At 39.3% G+C, this 25,304-nt stretch overlaps 7 protein-coding genes and 1 long non-coding RNA gene across 24 annotated transcripts; 5 read left to right on the top strand and 3 right to left on the bottom strand.

The window, feature by feature from the left end:
- Positions 1 to 95: 95 nt before the first annotated feature.
- LOC104699525 (large ribosomal subunit protein uL1c) lies at positions 96 to 2,185 on the top strand. The gene is made up of 7 exons (XM_010414835.3): positions 96 to 494; positions 600 to 779; positions 894 to 948; positions 1,143 to 1,270; positions 1,429 to 1,512; positions 1,582 to 1,707; positions 1,793 to 2,185. Exons 1-7 carry the CDS (start codon positions 159 to 161, stop codon positions 1,928 to 1,930), a joined length of 1,047 nt encoding a protein of 348 aa, XP_010413137.1. The 5' UTR covers positions 96 to 158; the 3' UTR covers positions 1,931 to 2,185.
- Positions 2,163 to 6,319, bottom strand: LOC104699522 (protein OBERON 4). Its single transcript, XM_010414833.3, has 3 exons — positions 6,023 to 6,319; positions 2,990 to 5,905; positions 2,163 to 2,807 (listed from the first exon to the last, which is right to left on the bottom strand). Exons 2-3 carry the CDS (start codon positions 5,886 to 5,888, stop codon positions 2,239 to 2,241), a joined length of 3,468 nt encoding a protein of 1,155 aa, XP_010413135.2. The 5' UTR covers positions 5,889 to 5,905; positions 6,023 to 6,319; the 3' UTR covers positions 2,163 to 2,238.
- A 118-nt stretch (positions 6,320 to 6,437) lies between these two features.
- On the top strand, positions 6,438 to 8,816 carry LOC104699521 (uncharacterized). Of its 4 annotated transcripts, none has more exons than XM_010414831.3 (12): positions 6,438 to 6,643; positions 6,723 to 6,849; positions 6,940 to 7,067; positions 7,144 to 7,213; positions 7,297 to 7,399; positions 7,493 to 7,610; positions 7,702 to 7,783; positions 7,870 to 7,931; positions 8,011 to 8,083; positions 8,165 to 8,248; positions 8,345 to 8,425; positions 8,496 to 8,816. In XM_010414831.3, exons 1-12 carry the CDS (start codon positions 6,438 to 6,440, stop codon positions 8,664 to 8,666), a joined length of 1,305 nt encoding a protein of 434 aa, XP_010413133.2. In that variant the 3' UTR covers positions 8,667 to 8,816. The 4 variants fall into 4 exon arrangements, 3 of the variants coding, with proteins under 3 accessions (XP_010413133.2, XP_010413134.2, XP_087313875.1); XR_015561574.1 differs by having other exon boundaries at positions 6,507 to 6,643; positions 7,697 to 7,783; XM_010414832.3 differs by having other exon boundaries at positions 6,541 to 6,643; positions 6,749 to 6,849.
- Positions 8,817 to 8,890: 74 nt separating this feature from the next.
- On the top strand, positions 8,891 to 12,310 carry LOC104699520 (carotenoid 9,10(9',10')-cleavage dioxygenase 1). 2 transcript variants are annotated; one of them, XM_010414829.3, is made up of 14 exons: positions 8,930 to 9,272; positions 9,362 to 9,432; positions 9,540 to 9,554; positions 9,760 to 9,871; positions 9,964 to 10,063; positions 10,153 to 10,215; positions 10,413 to 10,523; positions 10,607 to 10,791; positions 10,949 to 11,087; positions 11,187 to 11,304; positions 11,380 to 11,481; positions 11,565 to 11,807; positions 11,902 to 12,013; positions 12,092 to 12,310. In XM_010414829.3, exons 1-14 carry the CDS (start codon positions 9,057 to 9,059, stop codon positions 12,119 to 12,121), a joined length of 1,617 nt encoding a protein of 538 aa, XP_010413131.2. In that variant the 5' UTR covers positions 8,930 to 9,056; the 3' UTR covers positions 12,122 to 12,310. The 2 variants fall into 2 exon arrangements, with proteins under 2 accessions (XP_087313874.1, XP_010413131.2); XM_087457748.1 differs by lacking the exon at positions 9,540 to 9,554 and having other exon boundaries at positions 8,891 to 9,272; positions 9,362 to 9,436.
- LOC104699519 (E3 ubiquitin-protein ligase BIG BROTHER) lies at positions 10,049 to 14,910 on the bottom strand. 11 transcript variants are annotated; one of them, XM_010414825.3, is made up of 10 exons: positions 14,611 to 14,910; positions 14,452 to 14,515; positions 13,890 to 14,048; positions 13,538 to 13,766; positions 13,409 to 13,446; positions 13,216 to 13,260; positions 12,970 to 13,097; positions 12,782 to 12,890; positions 12,604 to 12,707; positions 10,049 to 10,212 (listed from the first exon to the last, which is right to left on the bottom strand). In XM_010414825.3, the coding sequence occupies exons 3-9, from the start codon at positions 14,025 to 14,027 to the stop codon at positions 12,657 to 12,659; spliced, it is 738 nt and encodes a 245-aa protein (XP_010413127.1). In that variant the 5' UTR covers positions 14,028 to 14,048; positions 14,452 to 14,515; positions 14,611 to 14,910; the 3' UTR covers positions 10,049 to 10,212; positions 12,604 to 12,656. The 11 variants fall into 11 exon arrangements, with proteins under 11 accessions (XP_010413127.1, XP_010413129.1, XP_010413130.1 ...); XM_010414827.3 differs by having other exon boundaries at positions 13,890 to 14,061; positions 14,611 to 14,894; XM_010414828.3 differs by having other exon boundaries at positions 13,890 to 14,035; positions 14,611 to 14,887.
- Positions 14,911 to 17,391: 2,481 nt separating this feature from the next.
- LOC104699518 (uncharacterized) lies at positions 17,392 to 19,311 on the top strand. Its single transcript, XR_015561573.1, has 4 exons — positions 17,392 to 17,813; positions 18,575 to 18,721; positions 18,781 to 18,845; positions 19,022 to 19,311. It is a non-coding gene; the product is annotated as an uncharacterized LOC104699518 (long non-coding RNA).
- Positions 19,312 to 20,739: 1,428 nt separating this feature from the next.
- LOC104699517 (thylakoid lumenal 19 kDa protein, chloroplastic) lies at positions 20,740 to 21,568 on the bottom strand. The gene has a single exon (XM_010414824.3). It carries the CDS (start codon positions 21,566 to 21,568, stop codon positions 20,873 to 20,875), a length of 696 nt encoding a protein of 231 aa, XP_010413126.1. The 3' UTR covers positions 20,740 to 20,872.
- A 132-nt stretch (positions 21,569 to 21,700) lies between these two features.
- LOC104699515 (putative RING-type E3 ubiquitin transferase C3H69) lies at positions 21,701 to 25,002 on the top strand. Of its 3 annotated transcripts, none has more exons than XR_015561572.1 (6): positions 21,701 to 21,909; positions 22,257 to 22,344; positions 22,442 to 23,196; positions 23,335 to 23,404; positions 24,193 to 24,737; positions 24,821 to 25,002. XR_015561572.1 is itself a non-coding variant. In XM_010414823.3 (6 exons), exons 1-6 carry the CDS (start codon positions 21,899 to 21,901, stop codon positions 24,852 to 24,854), a joined length of 1,047 nt encoding a protein of 348 aa, XP_010413125.1. In that variant the 5' UTR covers positions 21,701 to 21,898; the 3' UTR covers positions 24,855 to 25,002. The 3 variants fall into 3 exon arrangements, 2 of the variants coding, with proteins under 2 accessions (XP_010413125.1, XP_010413124.1); XM_010414823.3 differs by having other exon boundaries at positions 24,649 to 24,737; XM_010414822.3 differs by having other exon boundaries at positions 24,649 to 25,002.
- Positions 25,003 to 25,304: the final 302 nt, after the last annotated feature.

Below are 25,304 nucleotides of genomic sequence, written 5' to 3'. Positions count from 1 at the left end.
GTGCACCATCAGGCAGAGTATGATTAATAGCTAAGAGAGAGAAAAAAAAGGGAAGGGTCTTCCTCTTGTTATCCCCTTTGGGCGTGGAGTGGATTAGGCATTAGGCAGACTCTACTCACTCACTGCTCTTCTTCTCCTCCTCCTCTCTAAGTCTAACAATGGCTTCTTGCGCCACTCACTCATCTCTCATGCTAGCATACGCCGCCGCATCCACTCGTTCCCAGGAGCTTACCCCTACTCCATCTCTTTTCTCTTTTGCCAGCCCCAGACCCAACAACTTAAGCGTCCCGCTTCTTCTCCTCGGGGGTTCCAGGGAGAGAAGATTTGCTGCTATCGATAGAGCTTCCAACCGATATTTCCAGGTTGTTGTCTCCGCCGTGGCCGCAGAGGCTGACCTCGACACGGAGGAGGACGCGGAGCAGACCGCCACCGCCGTCCTTGATCCCCCCAAGCCTAAGAAAGGAAAAGCAGCTTTGGTTCTTAAGAGAGATAGAGTATGTTTTTTTTTTTTCTATCCCCTTAATACTGTATATTCATTTTTTTTTTGCCCCATAATTTAATTAATTAATATTCAATTTGATGTATTTGTCATTTGACAGACAAGGTCTAAGAGGTTTTTGGAAATCCAAAAGCTGAGGGAAACCAAAAAGGAGTATGACGTGACGACTGCTATATCTTTGCTTAAACAAACCGCTAACACAAGATTCGTGGAGTCGGTTGAAGCCCATTTCCGTCTCAACATCGATCCAAAGTACAACGATCAGCAGCTGCGTGCCACGGTCAGCTTTCATCTTTTGCTCTATCGATCGATATGATATTCACTGTGCTTCATTCTCATTCAATATCTCAATGCATTTGTCTTTCTTTCTTTCTTTCTTTTTATCTGTCTATAGGTGAGCCTGCCTAAGGGAACTGGCCAGACTGTTATAGTGGCTGTTCTTGCACAAGGTATGCATTTGTCAATGTCTATTAGTATATGTTTTCAGTCATTATTTTTAGATATTTCAGCCAGATAAATTTTGTCCGCTTGATCATATTTTGATTGGATGGGGGACTTCTTTCTTGTGTTTTTCGAAATCATGTGGTTTATTCTTCTCTTAATCTTTGGCGTTTTGCACCCATTTCCATGCCTGATCATCCAGGTGAGAAGGTCGATGAAGCCAAAAATGCAGGGGCAGATATTGTGGGCAGTGAGGATTTGATCGAACAAATTAAAGGAGGTTTCATGGAGTTTGACAAGTTGATTGCATCCCCAGATATGATGGTCAAGGTGTGTGGTTTCCACTCATTTCGCCTCTTTTGTGTTTGATCAACTAAGGTTCTAGTTGTTCGAGCGCATTAATATTAAACGCCATGCTTGGCAAAGAATGTCTTGTGACATGAGATAGTTGTAACCTATTTCCTAACATACTTGAACTTTGCGGTTAGGTTGCTGGCCTGGGAAAGATTCTTGGCCCACGGGGACTCATGCCCAACCCCAAGGCTGGCACGGTCACAGCTAACATTCCCCAGGTAAGCCTACTTTGCAACATCTTTTCCTGACTCTGGTGATCATGGCTTAATGATGCATACGTCTCTCAGGCTATAGAAGAGTTCAAAAAGGGGAAAGTAGAATTCAGAGCAGACAAAACTGGGATTGTTCACATCCCCTTTGGGAAAGTTAATTTTACAGAGGATGACCTTCTCATAAACTTCCTTGCGGCAGTGGTACGCTGATACTCCATTCTCATTATGTATATCTGTTTGTTTAAAATACAATAAATGAAGAGGGGGAAGTAAATGATGAATGCAGAAATCGGTGGAGACAAACAAGCCAAAGGGAGCAAAAGGAGTTTACTGGAAAAGTGCGCACATATGCTCGTCAATGGGGCCATCCATCAAGTTGAACATAAGGGAGATGATAGACTTCAAACCTCCAGCTGCGAACTAACCAGCAACCACATTTGTAAATGGGGTCATTTTGGGAGATAGGCAATGCTGAGTGTAGACGAGAGGAGTCTAGTCTGTTAGTTATCTTTTCACACCTCACTGGTTTTGTATCACTATGATGGGCATTTGCTTATTGTCGTTATATATTTATTTACTGTTTGCTATAATTCTATTGAAACAAATGGCACGGGTTGTACATGTGTCGGACCTAAAACTCTTTAATGCTCTCTAAATTAAAGACAAGACCTTACATTTATCTTAAGGTACATATGGTTGTGTGTACATTACATATGATTACTGCTACAAATATTACAAGGCCAGACTCTGCTTTGTCACTTCCATTTTGGTGAGAAGCCCACTCATCTCTTCCTCCATTCTCATCTTCATTTCATAGAACTCTCTCTGCCCTCTCTCTATTGCCTTCAACTCCTCGTGCCTCCACCTTCTTCTCTCTTCTGCCTCCTCCATGCTCAACTTCCCTATTCTCCTCTTGTACTCTTCCTCTATCCTATCTTTCTTCGCTATTGCTATTCGTTTCAGCCCCTCTGCTTCTCTTCTTGCATCATCTGCCCGTCCTTGGAACATCTCTGCCTCTGCTTGCTTCATCCTCACGATGCTCTCCAGTTCTTCGAAATGAGGAGGTTCCTTTGGCAATCCCCTTTTCAATCCAATCTCCACTCCACATATTTCAGCTTGTGTCTCTCTGTGGAACACATCAGCTACGCTCGCGGACCTTTTCAGCTGATGATGCGGTTTATCTGAGCACACCGATCTCAGCCACGCCGTGTCCTTACTAGGGCTTCCCCTCTCATGCCTGGGTTTTGGCTGTTCGTAACTGAACGGCACAGAAGTTTTACCAGGAGTGAATGAATCACAGTCTGCAGTCACCAAGCAAAGAATCGACTGACGATGATCAGCAATGACCATTTTTATATGGCGCAGATTAACCAAATATGTGTTCACATACACATCGTGTGATCATCTATACTAAGACAGATAGATAAAGCCATAGTATACAAAATCCAGATAAAGCTCACAATATAAACAAAATTTCGCGCACCTGAAATGAAACCCAATATCCGATTGCAAGCTTCAGGAAGGCCTATTGATTTACTTTTCAAACTTGCCAGCATCGCATCTGCAGCTTGTCTCAACTGTTTCCCTCTAGAGTCTTTGCTTGATGAAAATATCTTTTTGACATACTCCAGTTCCTTGCAAAAGTGCTCAAACTTCCATTCGCTGGCAAAATTCAGAAACACTTCTTTGACAAAGCCAAACATCTCCGAGGGATGGTTACAGGCGACGCAGTGGAATTGCATCTCAGTAATTCCTGGAGCACCAGAAGCATCATTGATCCCATTCCGGATGTAAGATTCTCTTATCCCACAATCTGTGTGGCACCAATGAAGACACACATCACACCCAACCCAGCTACAGGTGTTGGATGCCATATCGAAATTTGAGCACACTAGACACATGCAAGCACTACAAAATCCATCCTTCCTTGAACAAACCCTGCAATCGCATTCATCCACAGGCACCAAAACCCTACAAGAAATATTCTTGCATCTCATGTTCATGTAAATCTCAGCTAACTGGGAAGACGCGATGCTGTTGTCCAACTGAAGGAAATCCGAACGCCCAACTTTCAGTGCGACCAAAATCTCCAACTGAGCACGATGAGATTTTGTAAGCAATTCCAGTGTTATATCAGTCCTGTTCTGCAGAGCATCTTGAAAAGTACCAAGTTGTACATTCTTATCCATGTTCAGCATCATCTGCCGTATGTTTTCCTTCAGGCTAGTTATGTATCGAGTGGGCATCTCATGAAATCTCTTGGTCATCAGATGCATTGAATCTGAGAGAATGTATCCGATGACCGTCTCAACAAACTCATGCCCACCAGATTCCAGCCCATTTATCCAGGAATTGCTACCACTGCAAAAGTCCTTGGCTTTTTTCTTCTCAACATTAAACTTTGGACCATTTTCAAGAGAGTCGGTTCTTGAGCAAGCTAATCTAGCATCAATAATTTTCTGAAAACTTAGTTGTTTTTCAAGTCTATTAGCTGCGTTAGAGCTCCCATCAGTCAATCTAAGATGCTCTTCATCAGCCTGACCAGAAATTAAAATGCCTTTCATTGCTTGAGGTTGAACTGAACCGCTTCCATTTTCCATCAGTCTTTGATAGACTATATTCTCGTTGTACTTTGAATCATTATGAGAAAGTGCCTGCCAATCTATACCTTGAAATATAGGTCGGCTATGAACTGACTGCTCATTATCTCCAATATTGTGATTCAACGAACAGCTTGGATTATGATTGAACGAGCGGGAACCTGAAAACGACATAGACATGGTGAAGCCATCAGAATTAGTACAAAACGTGTCTGTCAAAGACCGAACACTTCCAGAACGGAATGGTGACCCCAGAGGCTGATTCGTATCCTGGCCACCAATCGGCAACAATACATCTGGTAGGCTAAGTGACAGATCCAGTGGCTCCAACAACAATTTCTCATCCTTGGGCTTACCAACACTTGACTGCTCAGTTTTATTTGTTCTTCTAACCGGAGAACTAGAGAAGAGTTGAAACCCTCTAATACTCCGTCCTCCGAAGTTGTCATCTTTTTCATCTTCATCCCTTTCAGAAAGATCCTCGGACTTTCTTTCAGAAAAGAGTGCATTGCCAAGTAAATGAGTAAGGGGGACATCAGAATTTGTGCCTTTATCCTTGCGTTTGTGGACCGAGCTATCCGATACAATGCTAATGTATTCTGAAGGCGTTCTATTCGCTAGAGCAGTTTCCTCAACACATTCATTGCCTTCAACTTCCACTTCGTTGGCATCACCATCGATATCCTTCACTTCCTTAAACTCTTTTACCTGAAACCGTTGAGGGACTTCCTGATAAAGACTTTCCTCCAACTTCACTTCATGGTTCTCCTTGAATTTTTTGTCACTGTTATCACCGTTATCATCGACCATATCAGTAATCTCATTGGCACTAGCAATGGTTGTGTCAACTCTGCGCTCGAGTTCACTAGCCGAAGCTGTAGAAGTGTCATTCAAAACATGCATGGTGTCACTGGCATGCTCAGGCACATTTTCCCCTTCCTCAACAGTTTTCTGATCCGTCATGCTCTTAGCCGTTTCCATTTCACCCACATGACTGAGTTCCCTGTTGCTTTCGGTATCGGCGGTTGTTTTTTCCATCTCCTGGAAGCTACTATCAATTCTGGAGTCATTATGGTCAGCAGCAGCAGCGCAGGAAGGTTGTTGTTGAGTGTCATCTTTGGTATGAGGAGCAAGCCCGGTATCTGGTTGAGGGTCAGGCTCAAGCTCTCCTTCCTCCATCTCGCTACTGCTAGAACCCAGCACTTGATCCTCGCTTTTCTTGACAACATTGCCAACACTTTTGGACTGCTCGCTCCCGGAATCTTTGGACCATGTAGGAGAAGCAAGAGATTTGGATCTGGAGCGGGAATTTCTGGAATCGAGGAGCTTGAATTTGGATTGATCGTCTCTGGGCCAAGAAGGGGATATGAGACTCCTATCCCTCTCAGCGTCCCTTAGTCTCCTATCACGGTCTTGGACGCCAAAGTCATTACCAGGACCACCAAACCTCCTCCAGGAAGAGACACTAGCTTCCCTGTTGGGCCTCTCCCTCTCAGAACGAAATCCCTTTGGAAAAGCCCTCCTCGAGAAACAAGCGCTCTCAGATCGATGGAACCGGGCATCCGGCTCTTTCCTTCGATGATTATCAAAGTCCCGATTGGATCGCCTACGCGAAAAACCTCTCGAGAAGCCGGCATCTTCCCCGCGTTCACGGTCGCGGTCGTGAGAGAAGGACTTGTGGAAGAAGCCCCGGTGGGAGCGGTCCGAGTTGAGAGGAGGTTCTTCGTCAACATTCTTATCATTACAGGAATCAAGGTCGTCGCTGGATCTTAGTCTCTTCATCCCTTTTTTTTTAGTTGCTGTGAGAGAGATGATGATTAAAAACCAAAAAATTAGGGTTTTTGAGAATCGGAAAATGAAGTGGTAATATTCATGTGCGAAAGCGTACAAGAGGAGAAAGGAAACAAAGAGAGTACCTGGAGATTGGGGCCAGATTCATGTCGGAAGAACCCTAACTTGCAGATTCAGCTGTTTTTTTTTTTTTTTTTTTTTTAAATCCGAAAGCAAGGAATCACGCACGCAACGAGGGAGACGAGAGAAAAAGGAATATTGCAAGTCAAACTGAGTGGGAAAAGCAACATCTCACATTCCCCTCCCTTTACTCACTTATTTACATCATCTGCCACCTTCCCTCTGACCAGATAACGTGGGCGTTTACATCATTTTCCTTTGCTACCACCCAATGTTTTGACTCTTATCGCGTGTCGTCGCCTAGACTAGTATCCATCCATCCACATTAAATAATAATTCGAGAGAGTTTGCTACTGGGCTTTACCAGTGGGCCATTATCAAGTTAAGCAAGGCCCATCACAACTACTCCTCTTTAACACAATGTTGTTATTACTGATTGAATTTGATTGTGCTTCGTTCCAAGTGTTTTTATTTGATTCTCGTTATCTTCTCCCGATGTGGTGCCTACCATCTGTTCGACCAAATGTCTCAGAGATGTTCTTCAAGTCCTCCTCTTCTCATCCGATACTTAAAACAACTGCTAAATTCTCCACGGCTTCCTCTCCCTATCTTCCTCCTTACTTCAGGTTTCATGCTCTCTCCGACTCTGCTTTCCCACTGTATATTTCTTTTGAGATTTCGGTCCTCATTGTAGTTTCCCTCCAGCGTCGCCCCGATGATGGATTGGACAGATAATCATTACCGGACGCTTGCTCGCCTCATAACGAAGCACGCTTGGCTTTACACCGAGATGATTGCCGCTGAAACTCTTGTTCACCAGCAGACCAATCTGGTACTCTTTTTTATTTATTTATCAGCGGGTCGGGAATATGCCCTTTTGAATCTCGCTACGCTAGACATGTCCCTCCGTCTGCACTTTTAGGACAGGTTCTTAGCATTTTCTCCCCAACAACACCCTATTGTTCTCCAACTCGGTGGTAGCAATGTGGAAAACCTTGCTAAGGCTGCTAAGCTTTCTAATGCTTACGGATACGACGAAATCAATCTCAAGTGCGTTCTGTTTCTTTTCTCCTTGGCTATTGCCCTTGGTTGAAACTTAACTGTGTTTGTTGTTGTGTTGAGATAGCTGCGGCTGCCCCAGTCCTAAGGTTGCCGGCCATGGATGCTTTGGTGTTAGCCTTATGCTCAAACCCAAGGTCCGTTACTCCTCCTCATGATTTCTGTAGTTTTCTGCTCTTTTCTTCTTAACGGTGCCCCCCTCCCACGCTTTCTTTGTAAGCTTGTTGGAGAGGCAATGTCTGCTATTGCTGCCAATACCAACGTCCCTGTTACTGTGAAATGTCGAATTGGTGTAGATGATCATGATTCCTATGATGAGCTCTGTGAGTTTTTGCTTCCAAGTGCCTTCTGCTTTTAAGTCTCGTTTGAATTGGGCATGGATTTTGTACTAAATACTGCTTCTCCTTTACTCTTAGGTGACTTTGTCTACAAGGTTTCTACTCTATCACCTACCAGGCATTTCATTGTTCATTCACGCAAGGCACTGCTCGGTGGGATAAGTCCTGCTGATAACCGGAGAATCCCTCCTCTTAAGTATGTTTACCATAACTTGCCTCTTGATTGCCTGTAACTGTGTATAATCTATTTTTTGCTTGAATTCACCTGTTTTTTGGACGTAGTTCAGGTATGAGTATTACTATGCCCTTGTGCGTGACTTCCCGGACTTGGGATTCACAATTAATGGAGGCATTACTTCTGTATCGAAGGTGACCCACCCATCTTGAATTCCAAGATGGACTAGCTTTCTTCTGCCCGACCAGGGTAAGACTGAGAAAAATCTTGTGATTGTAAGGTAAACGCTGCACTGCAGGAAGGAGCTCATGGAGTCATGGTAGGACGTGCTGCATACAACAAGTATGTGAAATTTAGCTTGATTGGTATGAGCTCTCTATATCAGAACCCTTTTTCTTGATTCGATGTCCATTCTTGACAGCCCATGGCAGATGCTAGGACATGTTGACACTGCAGTTTATGGTGTACCAAGTAGTGGCCTTACACGCAGACAGGTTCTGTGGAAATATTCAGCTTTTTAGGTTGCTTTGTCTGTCAGAAAAAAAATTGCAAAAAATCTGAGTGTTGTTGGACAGGTTCTTGAGCAATATCAAGTATACGGAGACTCTGTGTTAGGAACACATGGAAACAGGAGGCCTAATGTGAGGGATTTAGTGAAGGTACGTGTGGTTTAAACAAAGAAAGCAGTAGGTGTTGTGAACAGAAGAAATACAAGACTTGTGTGAAAACTGAAGATGTTCCAAATTTGATTGCAGCCTCTGCTAAACCTTTTCCACTCAGAAAATGGAAATAGCATGTGGAAGCGGAGAGCAGATGCAGCATTCAAGGAGTGCAGGGTGAGTGACTTGATATATTCTGTCTGTGGGAACATGTGAAAAAGTTTGTAGTTGTATGTGTATATTGCAGAGTGTTGGATCGTTGCTGGAAGAAAGCTTGAGGGCGATGCCAGACTGCGTCTTAGATTCTCCCATATGTGGGACCCCAGAGAGTGGAGAAGAAGATGTTGTCTTTGCAAATGTGCAGAATGTATTGCCCCCGCGCTACGAAGCTGGAGAACAAGTCATCTTATGTGCTTAATTTAGATGTTGTGTAATCTGGTCTCGTCTGTAGTGTTGGTGATATCTTATGTGCTAAATTGAATCTGTATCTACGTATATTATTATAATCACCGACTGAGCTGGTTGTGTTGTGTTTAAATCATATGTATAAATCATATGGGCTTTTCTATTCTTATTTTGTTGGGCCGCCAATCATATGGAGCAAAGAAGACTATAAATAATTATGGGCCATCCCGCCAGAAAAGAAAGATATTATTTAATATTGTTTTTGTGGTGCGACGTGGCAGCGTTTTCGCCAAAGGACGCAAAAGAAAAAGATGCTGCTGCTCTTGCTTGCTCTTCGCATAAAAATCATCCAAAATCCATCTCTCCCTGACTCTCTCTCCTTGCAGCAATCTAATTCTAAACCATGGCGGAGAAGCTCAGTGATGGCAGCAGCATCGTCTCCGTCAATCCTAAACCCTCCAAGGGTTTCTCCTCTAAGCTTGTTGATCTTATCGAGGGACTTGTCGTCAAGCTCATGCACGATGCTGCTATCCCTCTCCACTACCTCTCCGGCAACTTCGCTCCCGTCCGTGATGAAACTCCCCCCGTCAAGGATCTCCCCGTCCATGGATTTCTTCCCGTGAGCTCCCCTTCCCCTCCCCCCTCTTCTATCCTTTCCCCTGAGGTTTATTTGATTTTGATCTCGTCTCATTTAATTTGGTCTCCCAGGAGTGCATGAATGGTGAATTTGTGAGGGTTGGTCCAAATCCCAAGTTTGATCCTGTCGCTGGATATCACTGGCACGTTCTCTTCTTCCATTTTACATTTCACCATCCATCATATTCAATTATTTATGGTGGTGGCTTCCTTACCTTACTTATATTATTATATGATCTGCTCGTTTCAGGTTTGATGGAGATGGGTACGTGAATTGTTTCGTCTTCTTTTATCTCCCTCTGTATACGGAGAAGAAACCTTATCTTATGTTTCATCTTTTTCTTAGTGAAAACAATATATTGGTTGCCTCTTAGATAGATAAATAGATAGATAGATACGTTGTAGAAATGGAATCCTTAAGCCTTATGGTCTTCCTCTTTGCTCAACTTCATGTCTCGTTAACTTTGCAGGATGATACATGGGGTCCGCATCAAAGATGGGAAAGCTACTTATGTTTCTCGATATGTTAAGACATCACGTCTTCAGCAGGAAGAATATTTCGGAGCTTCCAAATTCATGAAGGTGCGCTCCCTTGTATTTCAGCACTCATATATCACGTCTTCTTCTCCATGCTGGAATTTGTTGGTGAAATCACTGAATTCTGGTGTTTGCAGATTGGGGACCTTAAGGGGTTTTTCGGATTGCTTATGGTCAATATGCAACAGCTGAGAACGAAACTGAATATATTGGACAACTCTTATGGAATTGGAACTGGTTAACTACTCTGTCTACTTTGTATTCATCCCTTCTACTCTTTCTACTAGTATCTTAAAAATCTCACTCTCTTTTTTTCCATGCACCAGCTAACACAGCACTCGTATATCACGATGGAAAACTTCTAGCATTACAGGAGGCAGATAAGCCTTGTAAGCCTATACTTTTTCTTTTGGGATACACTGGTCCAAAGTGAGCAAACCTGATCTGTCTAGAAACCGATTCTTCTGTTATGTTGGCAGTGTTTCCCACTTCCTTGTTTGAAGTTTTGATATACAAGAAATGCATGGTATGAAGATTTATGTTTTTTTTTTTTTTTAAGTCAAATCCACTCTCTTTTGGTCTTTAGATGTCGTCAAAGTTTTGGAAGATGGAGACCTGCAAACTCTTGGCATGATAGATTATGACAAGAGATTGACCCACTCCTTCACTGCTCACCCAAAAGTTGACCCGGTTACGGGTATTCTTCACTTTTCCCTGGAACGAAAACAAGTTACTACTATTTCTGTTCACATGATGACCCGTCATGGGCTCTCTCTGCAGGTGAAATGTTTACGTTCGGCTATTCGCATACGCCACCTTATCTCACATACAGAGTGATCTCGAAAGATGGCATTATGCATGACCCAGTCGCAATTACTATATCAGAGCCAATCATGATGCATGATTTTGCTATTACTGAGGCTTATGCAATATTCATGGATCTTCCTATGCACTTCAGGCCAAAGGTATATAACTCGTCAGTTTTAAAGGTTACACAAGAGTTTCTTGCCTCCCATATACTTTTCACATGTTGTAAGAGATTAAGAGTACAAAGAAATAAGGTTACTTGTTTTGAATTTTCTTTGAGTATATATTCACGTGTCTTTTGAAATTGATTTCAAGGAAATGGTGAAAGAGAAGAAAATGATATACTCATTTGATCCCACTAAAAAGGCTCGTTTTGGTGTTCTTCCCCGCTATGCCAAGGATGAACTCATGATTAGATGGTTTGAGCTTCCCAACTGCTTTATATTCCACAACGGTGTGTTCTCTTTAATTTCTGTTTCAGTTTTCATATCTCCAACTTTTTTTTCTTCTATATATACCAATCAAACTTCTGTGAATGACTTCCTATATCTAGCCAATGCTTGGGAAGAAGAGGATGAAGTCGTCCTCATCACTTGTCGTCTTGAGAATCCAGATCTTGACATGGTCAGCGGGACTGTGAAAGAAAAACTTGAAAATTTTAGCAACGAACTGTAAGAATCCCCGGCCTGTTACATATGTTCTGCTCTCTCGTAACCGTAAACCCTTCTCAACTATTGCTTGTGCAGGTACGAAATGAGATTTAACATGAAGACGGGCTCAGCTTCTCAGAAAAAACTATCGGCATCTGCAGTTGATTTCCCCAGAATCAACGAGTGCTACACCGGAAAGTATGAGTTCACCCTTGTCCTTTTGTGTTCCTGGCAAGAAAACTTCATCATGCCCAACGTTTTTTCTTGTTTGGTTCGTTTAGGAAACAGAGATATGTATATGGAACAATTCTGGACAGTATTGCGAAGGTTACAGGAATTATCAAGTTTGATCTGCATGCAGAAGCTGAGACAGGGAAAAGAATGCTGGAAGTAGGAGGCAATATCAAAGGAATATATGATCTGGGACAAGGAAGATATGGTTCAGAGGCTATATATGTCCCGCGTGAGGCAGCAGAAGAAGACGACGGTTACTTGATATTCTTTGTTCATGATGAAAACACAGGGTAGTTATAGCCCTCCTGCTAGTTCCGTATTATCTCATCACTTGTTTCTTTTGTTTCCTTCTGGTATAATAAAATGATGGTTGAAAATGGACAGGAAATCATGTGTGAATGTGATAGACGCAAAAACAATGTCGGCTGAACCGGTGGCAGTGGTGGAGCTGCCGCACAGGGTCCCATATGGCTTCCATGCCTTGTTTGTTACTGAGGTACTAAACTCTTACATCTATAATTTTCTTCGTCACAAGTGATGCATCTCTAACCACCAGTGGGTTTGCAATTCACAGGAACAACTCCAGGAACAAACTCTTATATAACCCATGCTGTGTGCACATACACATAATACTCGAGAGTCAAAGATGTGGAACAAAACCGGGGGAATTGGATGATACCGATATTACTATTACGTAACGTAGATACTATGGCATAATGTATTCATCCCACTGCCTCGTTTCTCTTTATATACATTTACAATTTACCCTTTAATATCAACAAGGTTTCTTCTACCTTCCTTGTCCCTTAAGTCCGTTGGTCATTACACCTCAAATCTTGAAGTAAATTTATTTTCGTACTACGAGAAGGATGAAGTGACCGACCGGGACATGATGGGTTCAACTTTGCATTGTCTCAGCATTTAGTATACAATAGGAGTGAGTGTTAAATTTAAAGCACAGACAAGCAAAAGTGGAACTAGAAGAAAAATTACATGTACAGAGAAGGACTGAACATGAGAGAGTATAGTGTGTGCGAAGACTATTTTTTGGGGTTTTCACTACACTAAAACAATTACTTGACGAGCCTCGAATATATAAGCAAAAAAAGAAGAAGAAGAGGACAATCCCCTTCCGCCGATCAATGGATGTTTGGCTCCCCAAAAACCTCGGTATTGCAAACCGGGCAAACCTGTGTTCCACATGCATCGAGTCTCAGTTGAATTGAGGATGTAAACCATATATGTAAGGTTAAATGAAAAATACCTTGTTGATGCTTAGCCATTTGGAAATGCATTCAGAATGATACACGTGCTTGCACGGCAGATCCATTTGCCTCTCCCCTATCTTGTACTTGAGCTGACATATCACACACCTGCTCATCACACGCACACTTTTCAGAATAAACCCGTGATGTGAATTCATACCAACCTTATTTTAAGCTTGTTCTTTACCTTTCACCTGCTCTTTTCCTGGAGAAGATGCTCCCAAACTTATACTTTCTAGTGGGCAGCGTTTCTATGAGTTCCTGAGACAACCCCCGGCTTTCTGTTCCTACCGCTTCCCCCAGCTCTACTAATTCCTGATCCACAAACCAAAACCGCATCTACATGTGAATCCACTGCATCTCTCGACCATCTTCGCCAGAAAAAATTGTTATTTATTATTTTTAAATAACCCACAAGGAAACTGAAACGAACCTCATAGGTCATTGTATCAGGATCAATGTCATCTTGCCAGGATACCTGTGGCAACATGGCATTAACGAGCATATAGAATTCATATCAGTGTTAAGATCACATCCTGCACGGATACACCACTAGCTTCACAAAGATGGGCAAGAGTTAACTAGTTGACACAGATTCAAAAACCGTTTAGATCATGTGCACATACCTGCGGACTGTCGGGGTGGTCATGCTCATTTGCAATGCCTATAGACACAGACAACTTCTTAGCTTAGAAACGAATATGATCAAGTAGAATTTAAAAACAAAAAAAAAAGGATTGGCAGAAATAACTAACAATCTTCAGCTTCAGAGTGCTCATCTGAGTCACCGACTTGGACAGACCGTGCCACTGTGATTTCAGGATGATCAATGGGCAGCATGGGATGGTACTCCCAATCAGTTCTCCCGATGGACATCCTTGATAGATGATCGTTCATGTCATAAGAACCATAGAAAGAGGCATTATCTGATCCTGAAAATCCAAACTTGTATGCATTTGTATTCATGGTCCAGTACAGATTGTCCTGAGAATATAGGCAAAGAAACAAAGTTACGCATTCACCCGAAGAGGAGACTCCCTGTGATATATATGTGCATCTACAATGATTAAAACTTATTTCGTCGTCCTCGGAGGAAAGTGGAAGTACCATTGTGCCGGCATGAGCATAGTTTAGAGGCCCCTGAGCGGCAGTACCACCATAAAAATCAATGTAACTCCCAGTAGCAGTATAAGGAAACCCCGGCTCCGTGTAATGAGCATCTTCCACAGGTCTATCTCCGTTCATTTCAGCTACTGCAATTGGTAACTGAAGAAGAAGACTGAGATGTATTTTAGAGGATTTGAAACAAAACACAGAGGAAAAAAGCAAAAGAGTAGCATTTTGGAGGGGATAGTGAGCAATCTCAGAGAGAGAGAGAGAGGAGTTAAGTGTAGTGTAGCCGTGTAGGTAATTGGGAGAGAAGCGTAATTATAGAATACGAATGGCCCTAAACCAACTAGGCAACTGCAGACATATATAATCTATCAAGTGGGGGGGGGGGGGGGGGGGGGCGGGGAAACTGAACAAAACTAATTACAAGATTTGTATAAAACAAAGCGAGTCCGTATGCAGAAAGAGGTTAGGGTAAGCAAGTGTAAGCGACGACGACTAAGCATACATAAAAAGAAAAAGAAAAAAAAAAGCAGAGATTGGGAAGGAGGAAGCATACATTCGAAGAGGGTTAGAGCGGAGAGTGGCAATTGGAGACGGCAAGGGAAAATCTCGAATGATATCTGCACCCCAAAAAAAAAAAAACATATTAAAACAAAGACAAAGGAGAGAAGTTGAAATTGAAAAAAAGACAGTGAGAGAGAGAGAAGATACTTACTGGATTAGTGGAAAAAGAAAGAAATGGGCATTTCGACCAAATTCATAGGACAAGGAAAAAAAGGCGAAAGCGGAGGGGCACTGTAGACGAGAGACGGACGGAGGAGCAAGAGAGAGAGTGTGTGTGACAGAGAGAGAGTGTGTGTGACAGAGACAAAACGACGTCGAAGGAAGGGAGAGAAAAAGCCGTTGAAGAAGCCGGCAAAAAGATATGTGGTTCAGTGTGGGGAGACGCACCCACACCCACAGATGTCATCTCAACCCTACATCTGTCTTTTAATTCCCGTGCTCAGTCAGTCCCAGAGACAAAGATTTGCTTTTTTTTTCTTTTTCTTTCTTTTCTTTTCTTTTCTTCTCTTTTTCTTTGGGGTAATTTTTTTTACATAAATCTATATTAATAAAAAGTATGAGCTATAAGTTCCTATGACCGTTCACATCAGATTTTAAACAACAATTATAAATTTAACATATCACTTATTAATATTTTATACAATTTCTAAAATTTTCTATATTAAAAATTATTTTAAACAACCTATCATGATTTAACATGTTATTTATTAACATTTTTTAAATTTACACAAATTTTTGTCATTCATTAACATTTTTTAAATTTACAGAAATTTTTAGAAAAAGGAAAATTTTAAATTTATGGAAATCAAAGAACTAAGCACAATATCCCACATCGGCTAGAAAAATTTTAGACAATGGTTCAGAACCAGTATAAATAAGATTAATATGCTTCCAACAACGAATGAGCAGGAAAGCTTGATTTATCAGGCGTCCAAGTTTAAAAGTTTTATTTGTTTTGATCTGGTTTTTTATTTGATCAAATTAAAACTTTAAACAGTTTCAAAAAAATATTATAATATTTAAAATTTTTAAAAGTTTAAATATTATAAATATTGAAACTTTTAAAAGTTTTTAAATATTATAAGTTTTAAATTTTAAAAATTAAAAATATTATAAATATTGACGCAAAACATAAATTATCTTATTTATCTATATTTGTGCTTTTTATTTCTTATGAGCTGTAAAACATATTTTTGTGTATGATTTTATAGATGAGTTGATATTCTTTCATTAATTTTTTATTTTTGGGTCTAAGGAAAAAGGATTGACATCGCAAGATCTTAATTTGATGTTTGATTCAAATTTTGAGGTTTAAAGAAAAAAATGGACGACAAACACACATGTTTTATTAGCTATACATAGGCATGACTAGGGTTGCGGTTGTCACAGTTAAGGTTTATTAACCATCGGTTATGGTTAGAAATTTTTGTAACCTTAACCAGAATCGTTTAACAAACGGTTAAACGGTTACGTTTAAATACGGTTACGGTTCAAGCGGTTACTGTTATAAACGGTTACGGTTATTTGATAATATGATACGGTTGATATTATTTGCTGATATAGTGTACTCATATTTCTATATATCATATGATTCATATTAAATAAATAATTATTAGTATAATTTATTATGTTTTTAAAATATTATAAACCAAGTAAGGATTTTGGTTTGAGAAGTTTTTAAACGCGTGGATCTAAAACCAAATAAGTATATAGATAAAATTGTCAATAATTGGGTGCATGTGTTGACTATGATGGTAATCATGAATTTCACAAATTTTATGAGAAAAGAAATGCTTTTTTCTTGGAGTTTGATGGGTTAACAAGATGTGTGGTAGTCTAAAAAAAGGTTTTTCAGTCGAAAAATATGAAGAAGTTGACGAGGAAGAAGAAGAAGAAAAAGAGTATAACGAAGAACCAAACGGTAAAAGTTACGATGACAATTAACACAAAATTTGACAATGAAAATGACAAGAAAGAATATGAAGAATAAGAAAACATTTAATAAAAAACATGAAAATATAGGTGGTAGCGATCAATTAAATATAAAAACGAGTTAAATTCATGATTATAAAATTGTTTTGTTTTTCTAGTGGTCAAAAAAATAGTTTGATTTGCCTCGCCTAGACGTCAAGTTAAATTTATGATTTTTTTAATCAGATTTGATTTTATAATACAACTGATTTTTATATTTAAAAAAAATTGTGTATCTGAAATTTAATTTTTTCCCTTAGTACTTATTTTAATTTTTTTATGAGATAATATTTTTTTACCGTAATCAATATATCAAAATATATCAAATAAACCAACTTGTAGAGTGGATTCAAAACCTAGTTAATATTAAAAAAATAAAAGAATGAGGAGGATTTTGCTCTTGATTTATAGTAGTACCGTATATATATAAGTATATAATCATCAAAAGAAATATGTTTAAAACAAAAGTACAGCTTTCGGCTTTGAGATTATCAAAAAGCACAACTTGCTTGTCTGTTTTCCCACATAAGGAAACCTCTACCATTTCTATACACTTGTTCCTTTTTTTTTTTTTTTTTTTTTTTAATTAATATTCTGATATATTTGTACACTCTGTATAATTCACATGTCTACTACTGCTATAATCATATGATTATGAATATTTATTTAGCAGTAGTAGTAGCTGTGCTATATAAACAGAGGGTGTTTAGAGAGATCCATGAGTGTAAGAGAATAAAAGAAGACAGAGGATGGATGGAGAAACTCTTAGGCGTGGGATTAGTATCTATATCCGTGCTTGTGTTCTCTGTCTTGTATAGTCTATTGTCGTACGTAGGGGCAATTGAAACTCCAATGAAAACTAAACTAGTTAACAAGACACTTTTTACGTGTGTATGCCATTGCCGGCAAAGTTGCAGACATAAGCAAATATAAAAATATGTAAGGTTATCTCCAACGGGGAGGAGTTCTAGGTGAGGTTTTAATAGAGAAGAAGAAAAAAAAAATCAGATAAAGAAAAAAAAATATAAGAGAGCCTCTTATTTAGCATACCCGTTTATGGAATAAGAGTCCATACGTGTCACATACTCGTTGGCCGAAGAAAAAAATAGAAGTAGGAAAAAAAAATTTAGGCGACGGATCAAATTTTTTCTTTTTTTTTTTTCCTATCTCTCTCTTTTTCTCTCTCGATCGAAGTCCAGAATTGACAAAGGAAGGAGAAGGAATCAAACGCTATGGAATCAGAGGAGATTGGGATAGGAGATTGGGATCGGAGGAGATCTAAAGCGGAGGAGATCTGAAGCGGAGGAGATTTCTCTTCTTCTTCTTCTCTCAAATCCGCGGTAGAAGAAGCATGGCTACGAAGCAGAACGAAAGCCTAATTCTGTAAGATGCTTGATTAGCCTAATTAGTTAATGTTTTGTTGAGACTGTTCTTGCTAGTGAGGATTGCATTCAAGATAAGTGTAATCGAATTGCTATCAAAGTTTTTTTTATCTTTAGCTCTGGTACTTCATCAAGGTTTTAATTTTCTTGTGTGTTGGATCACGTTTAGTGCCTATGTTGTTCGATTTTGTTTCCTCTAGTTAATTTTCTTGTGTATTGAATGTCTTGTCCTTTTGCCTAGTGTTTGTTCTTATGTATTGGCTTCCTGAATTTTGAACTGGGCCATCGGGGATTTTTCAACATGATTTGGCTTGTTATTAGATGTTTCAGGTAATTTTGTTGATCTTCCTTGTGATGTTGGCATTCTCTCCTTCTAGGTATGGTGAGGATATAGAGGAGGCTAGTTCTCTTTTGATTTATTTTTGCGAAGGATGGCTTGTGATGTTGGCATTCTCTCCTTTCTCTTTTTGATTTTCTGATTTTGTGATCCGCAATTTTTATATTGTTTAAAGGCTTATCACTTCTGCTTGGCATGGTGTTTTCTCTTTCTATATGAATTCATATTTTTTGATGATGAAATTAGAGGTTTTGTTTCAACCTGTTTGCTTAGGTTTCCATGTATTTGTGCATCGGGAGTTTTGTTAATCAAGTCTACAGTTTTGTTTCAACCTGTTTGCTTAGGTTTCCAAAACCGTTCTTCCTACTGCCAGTTTGTATCCGTCTCAATTCTAACTTTTATTTTTCTTCTTTTTTATGTTGCAGCCATTATATTTGTGGACAGCTTATCCCAGTTCCCCCATCCATGTGGTCTCCATAACCCTTTCATAAACTCGATTTTGCTTGTCTTATTCTTGGTTTTAAATATGTTGGACAGAGAAAAGGGAGAATCGCAGGGAAACTTCACTTCAGGTAATATTTATCGTTGAGGGTCACTTTAGTCATGCAACTAACGCTTATCTTCTGTTTAGAGCTCTTCCTCTAGCATGTGAAGTTATATGGTGAACTGACACCTTCAAGCAAAGCAGATATACAGGTAGGTAGTTATTTCGGTTCATTAATTCTATGCATCGTTTCCAGTTAAATTTACCTTTTAACTTCCAAATGTGAGCGCTAGAGTTGCTCGTTTCTTTTCATTGCTCTTTACTAGATAACAGTTCATGCGTTGGGAATGTTTGTTCACTTGATTTACTTGTTTCTCTGTTATTTCAGGTTATGGTTGATGCTTTTATCGATGAGGGTGATGTCTGGAGACAAGGACACGCTTCGCTTCTTCTCTGTGGTAACATCTTCAAGGGTTCTGTTCTTCCTCTGAACTCTTCTTACTCTCTCATTTTCCTAATTACATGTGATTTACTTGTTTCTCTGTTCTTCCTCTTAACTCTTCTTTTACACTCCGTTTATTTTTTTCTTTCTTATGAATTTGTTCATGTGATTTAGTTGTTACTCTGTTATTCCCCTTTTTATGAATTGCAATAATACAATTAATCATTTTCCTTTTTTATGCATTGTACTTCTATTTTATTATGTTTTAGTGTTTTCTATGTTTAAAATTTTATGAAATGCAATAATTTTATAAACATATATATCTCAAGTGCAATAATTTCATATTCAAGATTAAATTTTTTATTTTCAAGAAAAGAAAAAATCAAATTAAGAGACTCAAAATTAAAACCCACCATTGGTGGGAAAAAATTTATCTAAGATTCCCAAAACTCTTATTCTACTAAAAGTATATAATATATTAATTAAAAATTTTAAGAGGCCCAAAAATATATCTCCCCATTCGGGTTGCCCTAAGGGTACCAAACCACACCTGAATTATTTGGTTTCTCTATTTATGTTCCAAAGGCAAGCATTTGCTTGCTGCTGCTCTCCATCTTCTTAATTATACTCATGCTATTATCAATAACAATGTGTACTATTTGATGAATATATATATATATATATATTAATATTTTTGAAGTACATTTTGTATTATGTCCTTTTAGTTGTAGTTATTTAAAAAATTATTTACAATCTTAACCTCTAGAAAATTTCCTAAAATAATAATTACATCAGATTTTGTTTCCTAAATATTTTACATTCCATTCCCACTAGAAATGTAACAAACTGCAATCAATATTCTATGAAAACATAAGCTATACTATATTAATGACACCTTCTATTGTTTTTTGAATATATTATATCTTTAAATTCTTTGCAAACAAAGAAAATAACAATTTAATTCCTATTTTGTTTTTCAAAACATGTTAGCTTCGATTCTTAATGTAGATAAAAATGTTAATATAGATAAAAACTTTGATTCTCATTTTTTAAAATCATATTTTTGATATATATATATATATATAAACTTGATAAAAACTTTAAAATATTATAAATAAAAGCTTATAAAAAGTTTAAAATATTATACAATGTTGTTATATAGTAGGACGGTTTATAAAGAAGACATGTTGGAATTAATAAAATATCATTAAATTTGTGCATAAACACGGGTTAAATCGTTATTTTATTATTTGTCAGCACTACTAATATTAGAATATTTGACATGTCAAATCAACTTACTTTAACTAAGATTTTGTAAAATAAGTAAATCATTATGAAAATATGACTTAATCACAACTTATAAATTACTTATTATGTATTTAAATCCTTATATTTTTTTGTTCTAATAACTAAAAAACCAAATAGAATCTCACACTAAATAAAACAAACTAAATTTAACAAAAAAATAGTCACACAGTGTACCGCATGTTAAAAATTAATATTAACATTTTAGCCGTTTAAACGGCTGAAAATTTTAATTATTCCTTAAGCGGCTGAAAATTTTAGTTATTCCTTTATTTACAAAACAACCACAATTTAACAAGCAAATACAATATAAATTATAGATAATAATAAAAATTATACATCCGTTGTACACCACCACCGGTTAAAATCTAGTATATATATTATTATATTAAGATCGCATAACAAACGATCCAAACATATATGTATTCTCATTTTCACCTGAATACAATGATAATATTGAACATTGATTAATGGAAGGAACATGCATTAATTTCAAGAAGAAGAGACGGTCTTGAAGGAGTCGCGAAGATGGGTTAACGTATCGTGGTCGCGGTTCCACTCGGGTGCAGGGGCGTTGACGAAATGAGCGTAGAGCTTGTTCTTAGCGCAAGTGACTGTGATCAGGCTGTGCTTTCCAACTCCATCGATCTCGTACAGATAGTAGACCTGTCCTGTCTCGTCCTTCCTCTCTTCCGACACCACTTTGTCGGCGCCGGCTATTAGATCCTGCAAGTCCACGTCCGACAAGGCAAGGTTGTTGAGAATCACATCCCTCGGCGCCAGCTGTCTGAACCCCGCCAGGAATGTTAGGTACTCCTTCTCTGTCCTCTTCTTGGGGTTGTAGAATTCGCTGTCTGTTCCGTTTGTCCCTTTCTCAACCTTGGACACCAGCCTCTCCTTCCACCCTTCCGGCACATCATACACGTACTCCGCAGATGCCTTCCTATCCGAATTCCCCCCGTAGCCCCCGTAGTTCGCCGCGCTCGCTGCCGTTCCGTAGTATATTTTGTACGTTTGGTTCCCCTCGCCCGCCGCCGGCAGCGCAGGAACCATCGTCAGCACGGAAGTTGCGGCCAACGCGGCGGCCAGGGAGGTGCCAAGACGCGATGCTATCGCCTTTGGGAGGACCGGCTTTCTGGTGGCGGAGGCGGAGATAACCGGAGATGCCGAGAAGATTTTCGTGGCCATTTTTAACTTGGTTTATTTGGTGGATAACGTTTACTACCCATCTCATCAGATTCGAGAGCCTCTCTCTCTCTTATTTGATCACAACCCTCTGTTTCTCTCAGCAAGTTTGCTTTTTACCGGATTATTAAAATCTCCATATAAGCCCCAAACTCTATCATATTTGCATATGTACACCCCTGATTCCCAAATTAAAAGGAAAGTTGGACATTCTCTCTCTCTCTTCTCAACCGCGAAACCCTAAAACTTTCATCTTTTCACCAGCAGGAGGAGGAGGTGGAGGAGAGAGTCATTTATAATCAGTATCACCGCCCAGGTATCTCTCGATCGCCCATGTCGAAAAGGTGCGTGCTTTACCCATTCCATATGTTGTTTTGTAATCCTTCTTCTTCTTAGGCTTAGCAAAATTCTGCTTTCATTGGAATTGATACAAGTAATCCTCCTGTCTTTAGAATGATCTTAGTTTCAATGCGTAGCAATTAAGATAATCTCAGGGTGGGCTCTTATGGTTTCTCCCCCTTACAATAAAAATCCATGTATTCTCTCATTCATCTACGGGGACAACGTATTATTATTTTTTTTTAATCATCTACGGGGAAACATCTCTCCTTTTTTATCAATGTTTTTCTCCGTAATTCTATCTAGTTTCTCCTCCTTGTCCCTGATATGGTGATTTTGTTTCTTGTCTTAGAATCCTTTGTAAATTCTTTGCTCACGGCGCATGCTTGAAAGGGGACCACTGTGAATTTTCACATGACTGGAAGGATCCTACAAATAATGTAAGCTTTTTAGCTCTCTGTCTTTCTTGCCCTAGGGGAACCAGAACTTGAAAATTCCTTTTGTATTCTCTAAGACACGATTTTTCCTTATTTACAGATTTGCACCTTCTACCAGCGAGGAATCTGCTCTTATGGAAGTCGATGCAGGCACGGACATGTCAAAGCTTCTCGGCCTCATCCATCTGCTTCCTCGTCCTCTCGGTCATCTCCTGCTTCAGCTTCCAACCCTCTTACCTGTGCTTTTCTTCCTGGTGTCTCGGATAGAGATCTGATCCCAGTTCCCTCATCATCTTTAAAACCTACTTGGAATTTGGATTCCCTTCACCAGGATCCCTTAGACGAGGTCAACAACACCTTCAACCCTGGTACAGCCAAACCAGAAGAACAACCCATTTGTTCATACGCTGCAGCTGGTGATTGCCCTCGTGGGGATGAATGCCCTCACATCCATGGAAATATTTGCCTTACTTGTGGGAAATGTTGCTTGCATCCTTTCAGACTCGATGAGCGAGAGGAGCACAAGAAAGTATGTGAAAAAAAGCATAAGCAGCTGGAAGCATTAAAACTTAGCCAGGAGATCGAGTGTTGTGTCTGTTTGGAACGTGTTTTGTCTAAGCCGACCCCAGCTGAACGGAAGTTCGGGTTACTCACTGAATGTGATCATGCTTTCTGCATAGCATGTATCAGGAATTGGCGCAGCAGTTCTCCTTCCACTGGAATGGATGTCAACAGCACTCTCAGGGCTTGCCCCATATGCCGCAAGTTATCATATTTTGTTGTCCCTAGTGTAATCTGGTTTTCAGCTCCCGAAGAGAAAAAAGAAATTATGGATAACTACAGGGAAAAGCTCAGGTAAATTACACAGTGGGTTTATTTCTATCTTTATGCTCATCATACTTGAAAAGGAAGATTAATATGTATGCTTATTAGTCAATTTTATGATTGCTTCCTCGTTTCTGTGAATGCAATTAATTGCTCTTTGTCTACCAGGTCAATCGACTGTAAGCACTTCAATTTTGGAGATGGGAATTGTCCGTTTGGCACCAGTTGCTTCTATAAGGTATTCTTATGCATTCAAGGTTGAAACTCTAATAAAATCAAGCATGCTAGAATGACATAAAATATGTGTAGCTGTTCTTTACTGATAGTCAATCCTTTTTAAGGTGGGGGTGTATTTGAAACCATGTTGATTGGATTAGTTTTGGTTCTTATTATCTCTGCGGTGCCTTTGACTGAAATGAATTCAGAGATGTAGTTGTTTTAAGTAGGCATTTGGCACCGCTGCTCAAGATTACATTGAAATCAGGTCTCATTGTTGTGTTTGCTGCCTTGATTTCATACATGAGCATTTCTGGTATCTTTCTGAAAGCAATTTTGAATCAGCATTGTTAACGCGCTCTGAAACTCTAATGCATGCTCGAGATAATGTCAACTATTATGTTTTGCTGTTTATTAACTGACAAGCAATCCCTGCTGTTTTACCTTTTGTGTTGTCTTTCTTTGAGATTACCTTTAAATACTAGTATACTACTTATTACCAGATGTTGCAAATCTAGAAGGTTTAAAATGTTTGTTGATAACCATAGCGTTGAAGCTTTACTTTATCCAAGAGTTGGCAGTTAGTTTACTACATAAAGATTTCAGCTTAATTTTTATGTCTGGATAGACATTGAGGAAGCGTATGAAATTGATCAATGTGATATAGCATCAATGGTTAGTGACGTATAATAGGCTTGAGATAAAATACTGTGATGAGTTTTCTGCATTGAGGGAGGGTGGGTTTGTAGAATTTTCCACTAAGTCCTTAGAAAGCTTGATTAGTCCTTAATGGATGTTGTTGTGTTCCAGCACACCGTGAAGCCAGGGTCATATGCATGGAAATACCACAGGCCACCTCCAAGGCGTCCACGTCCCTCTGGATCTAACTTCTCGGACGTGGATACACTTGTTAATATGATCGGCAATATAATTTCGGAAGGCGAATATGGTCCTATTGGGTTTGAAGATACAGACGATGATGAGCTGACTACAACGGATATGATGATGTTATTGATGCACATGGATATAGAATCTGAGGACTCGTCCAATGAGGATATCTATTAGCTATCCCTATTAAAGTTAGTTAAAGTGAGAGTCTTAGGTTATATAGCTATAATATGGTATTGGGAGGTCATAGTAGTCTTTGTCGTTTTGGGTGGAGTATAATTTGACTATTTTCCCCTTGGAACGTATATTTGATGGTGTTGATATGGATGCACATCTAAAACTCAAAAGGGGGGGGGGGGGTTGTGGGTGTTATTGCAGCATGCTTATCATGATGGTCGTTTGGAGGAAGTGTTTCTGCGACATCTGGATGCAGAAGATGGGCAGACTGTGATAGCAAAAGATATAAGGTATTGGTGCCTTCAACTTGTACCACTAGGTTCTTCTTCCAATCGGTTTCAGCTTATCTCTGGATGGTTATTTGTCTTTATAGGTTGTCTGACTTCCTTGAGAACATGCACATATGAACTAAGGCAAAGGTTTTTGTGATAACAACTTTTCTTTTCTCTCCCTTGGTATTTCTCATTCATTGTAACAATTTGACTCGATTTGGAAGATTACATCTTAGACCCCGATGCTTTATGACTTGTGATAGTAGGGAATCATTTATATTAATTCTGCATCTCTAACAATTATCAGTTACTGCAAATCAGGGCACATGAACGTTACTGATGTAATGTGGGGCTAAAAATATATCAAAATCTGTTGGCTTGCTTCGCCATCTTTCTACTATCACCAGAAATACCGTTTCACCTATATCATCACCTCATCCGTCCGCTTAGTGCTTGTTTGACAAGTCCGTTATTACTAATTGTTACATCGCTTATATGTACTACCTGTAGCTGAGCTTCTGATAGCAGCATTTTCCTTAACTTAAAGTACATACTCTTGGGGTCTTTAGTACTTATGATTCAGGA

This window comes from Camelina sativa, chromosome 7 (assembly GCF_030686135.1).
Source record: "Camelina sativa cultivar CO46 ecotype springtype chromosome 7, ASM3068613v1".
Classification (NCBI taxonomy): Eukaryota; Viridiplantae; Streptophyta; class Magnoliopsida; order Brassicales; family Brassicaceae; genus Camelina; species Camelina sativa.
Note: the sequence above shows the minus strand (reverse complement) of the source record. Positions and strands in the feature narration are given on the sequence as shown.

Excerpts from the sequence above, each read along its gene's own strand:
- LOC104699521 (XM_010414831.3), top strand. The coding sequence starts at position 6,438 with ATGTTGTTATTACTGATTGAATTTGATTGTGCTTCGTTCCAAGTGTTT. Across the intron at positions 7,068-7,143 it reads TACGACGAAATCAATCTCAA|CTGCGGCTGCCCCAGTCCTA; the intron begins GTGCGTTCTGTT and ends GTGTTGAGATAG. Across the intron at positions 7,400-7,492 it reads TGATTCCTATGATGAGCTCT|GTGACTTTGTCTACAAGGTT; the intron begins GTGAGTTTTTGC and ends CTTTACTCTTAG.
- LOC104699525 (XM_010414835.3), top strand. The coding sequence starts at position 159 with ATGGCTTCTTGCGCCACTCACTCATCTCTCATGCTAGCATACGCCGCC. Across the intron at positions 780-893 it reads ATCAGCAGCTGCGTGCCACG|GTGAGCCTGCCTAAGGGAAC; the intron begins GTCAGCTTTCAT and ends ATCTGTCTATAG. Across the intron at positions 949-1,142 it reads AGTGGCTGTTCTTGCACAAG|GTGAGAAGGTCGATGAAGCC; the intron begins GTATGCATTTGT and ends CTGATCATCCAG.
- LOC104699519 (XM_010414825.3), bottom strand. The coding sequence starts at position 14,027 with ATGAACGGAGATAGACCTGTGGAAGATGCTCATTACACGGAGCCGGGG. Across the intron at positions 13,767-13,889 it reads ATGCTCATGCCGGCACAATG|GACAATCTGTACTGGACCAT; the intron begins GTACTTCCACTT and ends CTATATTCTCAG. Across the intron at positions 12,708-12,781 it reads AATGGCTAAGCATCAACAAG|GTTTGCCCGGTTTGCAATAC; the intron begins GTATTTTTCATT and ends TGTGGAACACAG.
- LOC104699520 (XM_010414829.3), top strand. The coding sequence starts at position 9,057 with ATGGCGGAGAAGCTCAGTGATGGCAGCAGCATCGTCTCCGTCAATCCT. Across the intron at positions 11,305-11,379 it reads GAAAATTTTAGCAACGAACT|GTACGAAATGAGATTTAACA; the intron begins GTAAGAATCCCC and ends TTGCTTGTGCAG. Across the intron at positions 12,014-12,091 it reads ATGCCTTGTTTGTTACTGAG|GAACAACTCCAGGAACAAAC; the intron begins GTACTAAACTCT and ends TGCAATTCACAG.
- LOC104699515 (XM_010414822.3), top strand. Across the intron at positions 22,345-22,441 it reads GGAAGGATCCTACAAATAAT|ATTTGCACCTTCTACCAGCG; the intron begins GTAAGCTTTTTA and ends CCTTATTTACAG. Across the intron at positions 23,197-23,334 it reads AACTACAGGGAAAAGCTCAG|GTCAATCGACTGTAAGCACT; the intron begins GTAAATTACACA and ends TTTGTCTACCAG.
- LOC104699517 (XM_010414824.3), bottom strand. The coding sequence starts at position 21,568 with ATGGCCACGAAAATCTTCTCGGCATCTCCGGTTATCTCCGCCTCCGCC.
- LOC104699522 (XM_010414833.3), bottom strand. The coding sequence starts at position 5,888 with ATGAAGAGACTAAGATCCAGCGACGACCTTGATTCCTGTAATGATAAG. Across the intron at positions 2,808-2,989 it reads GATATTGGGTTTCATTTCAG|ACTGTGATTCATTCACTCCT; the intron begins GTGCGCGAAATT and ends TGGTGACTGCAG.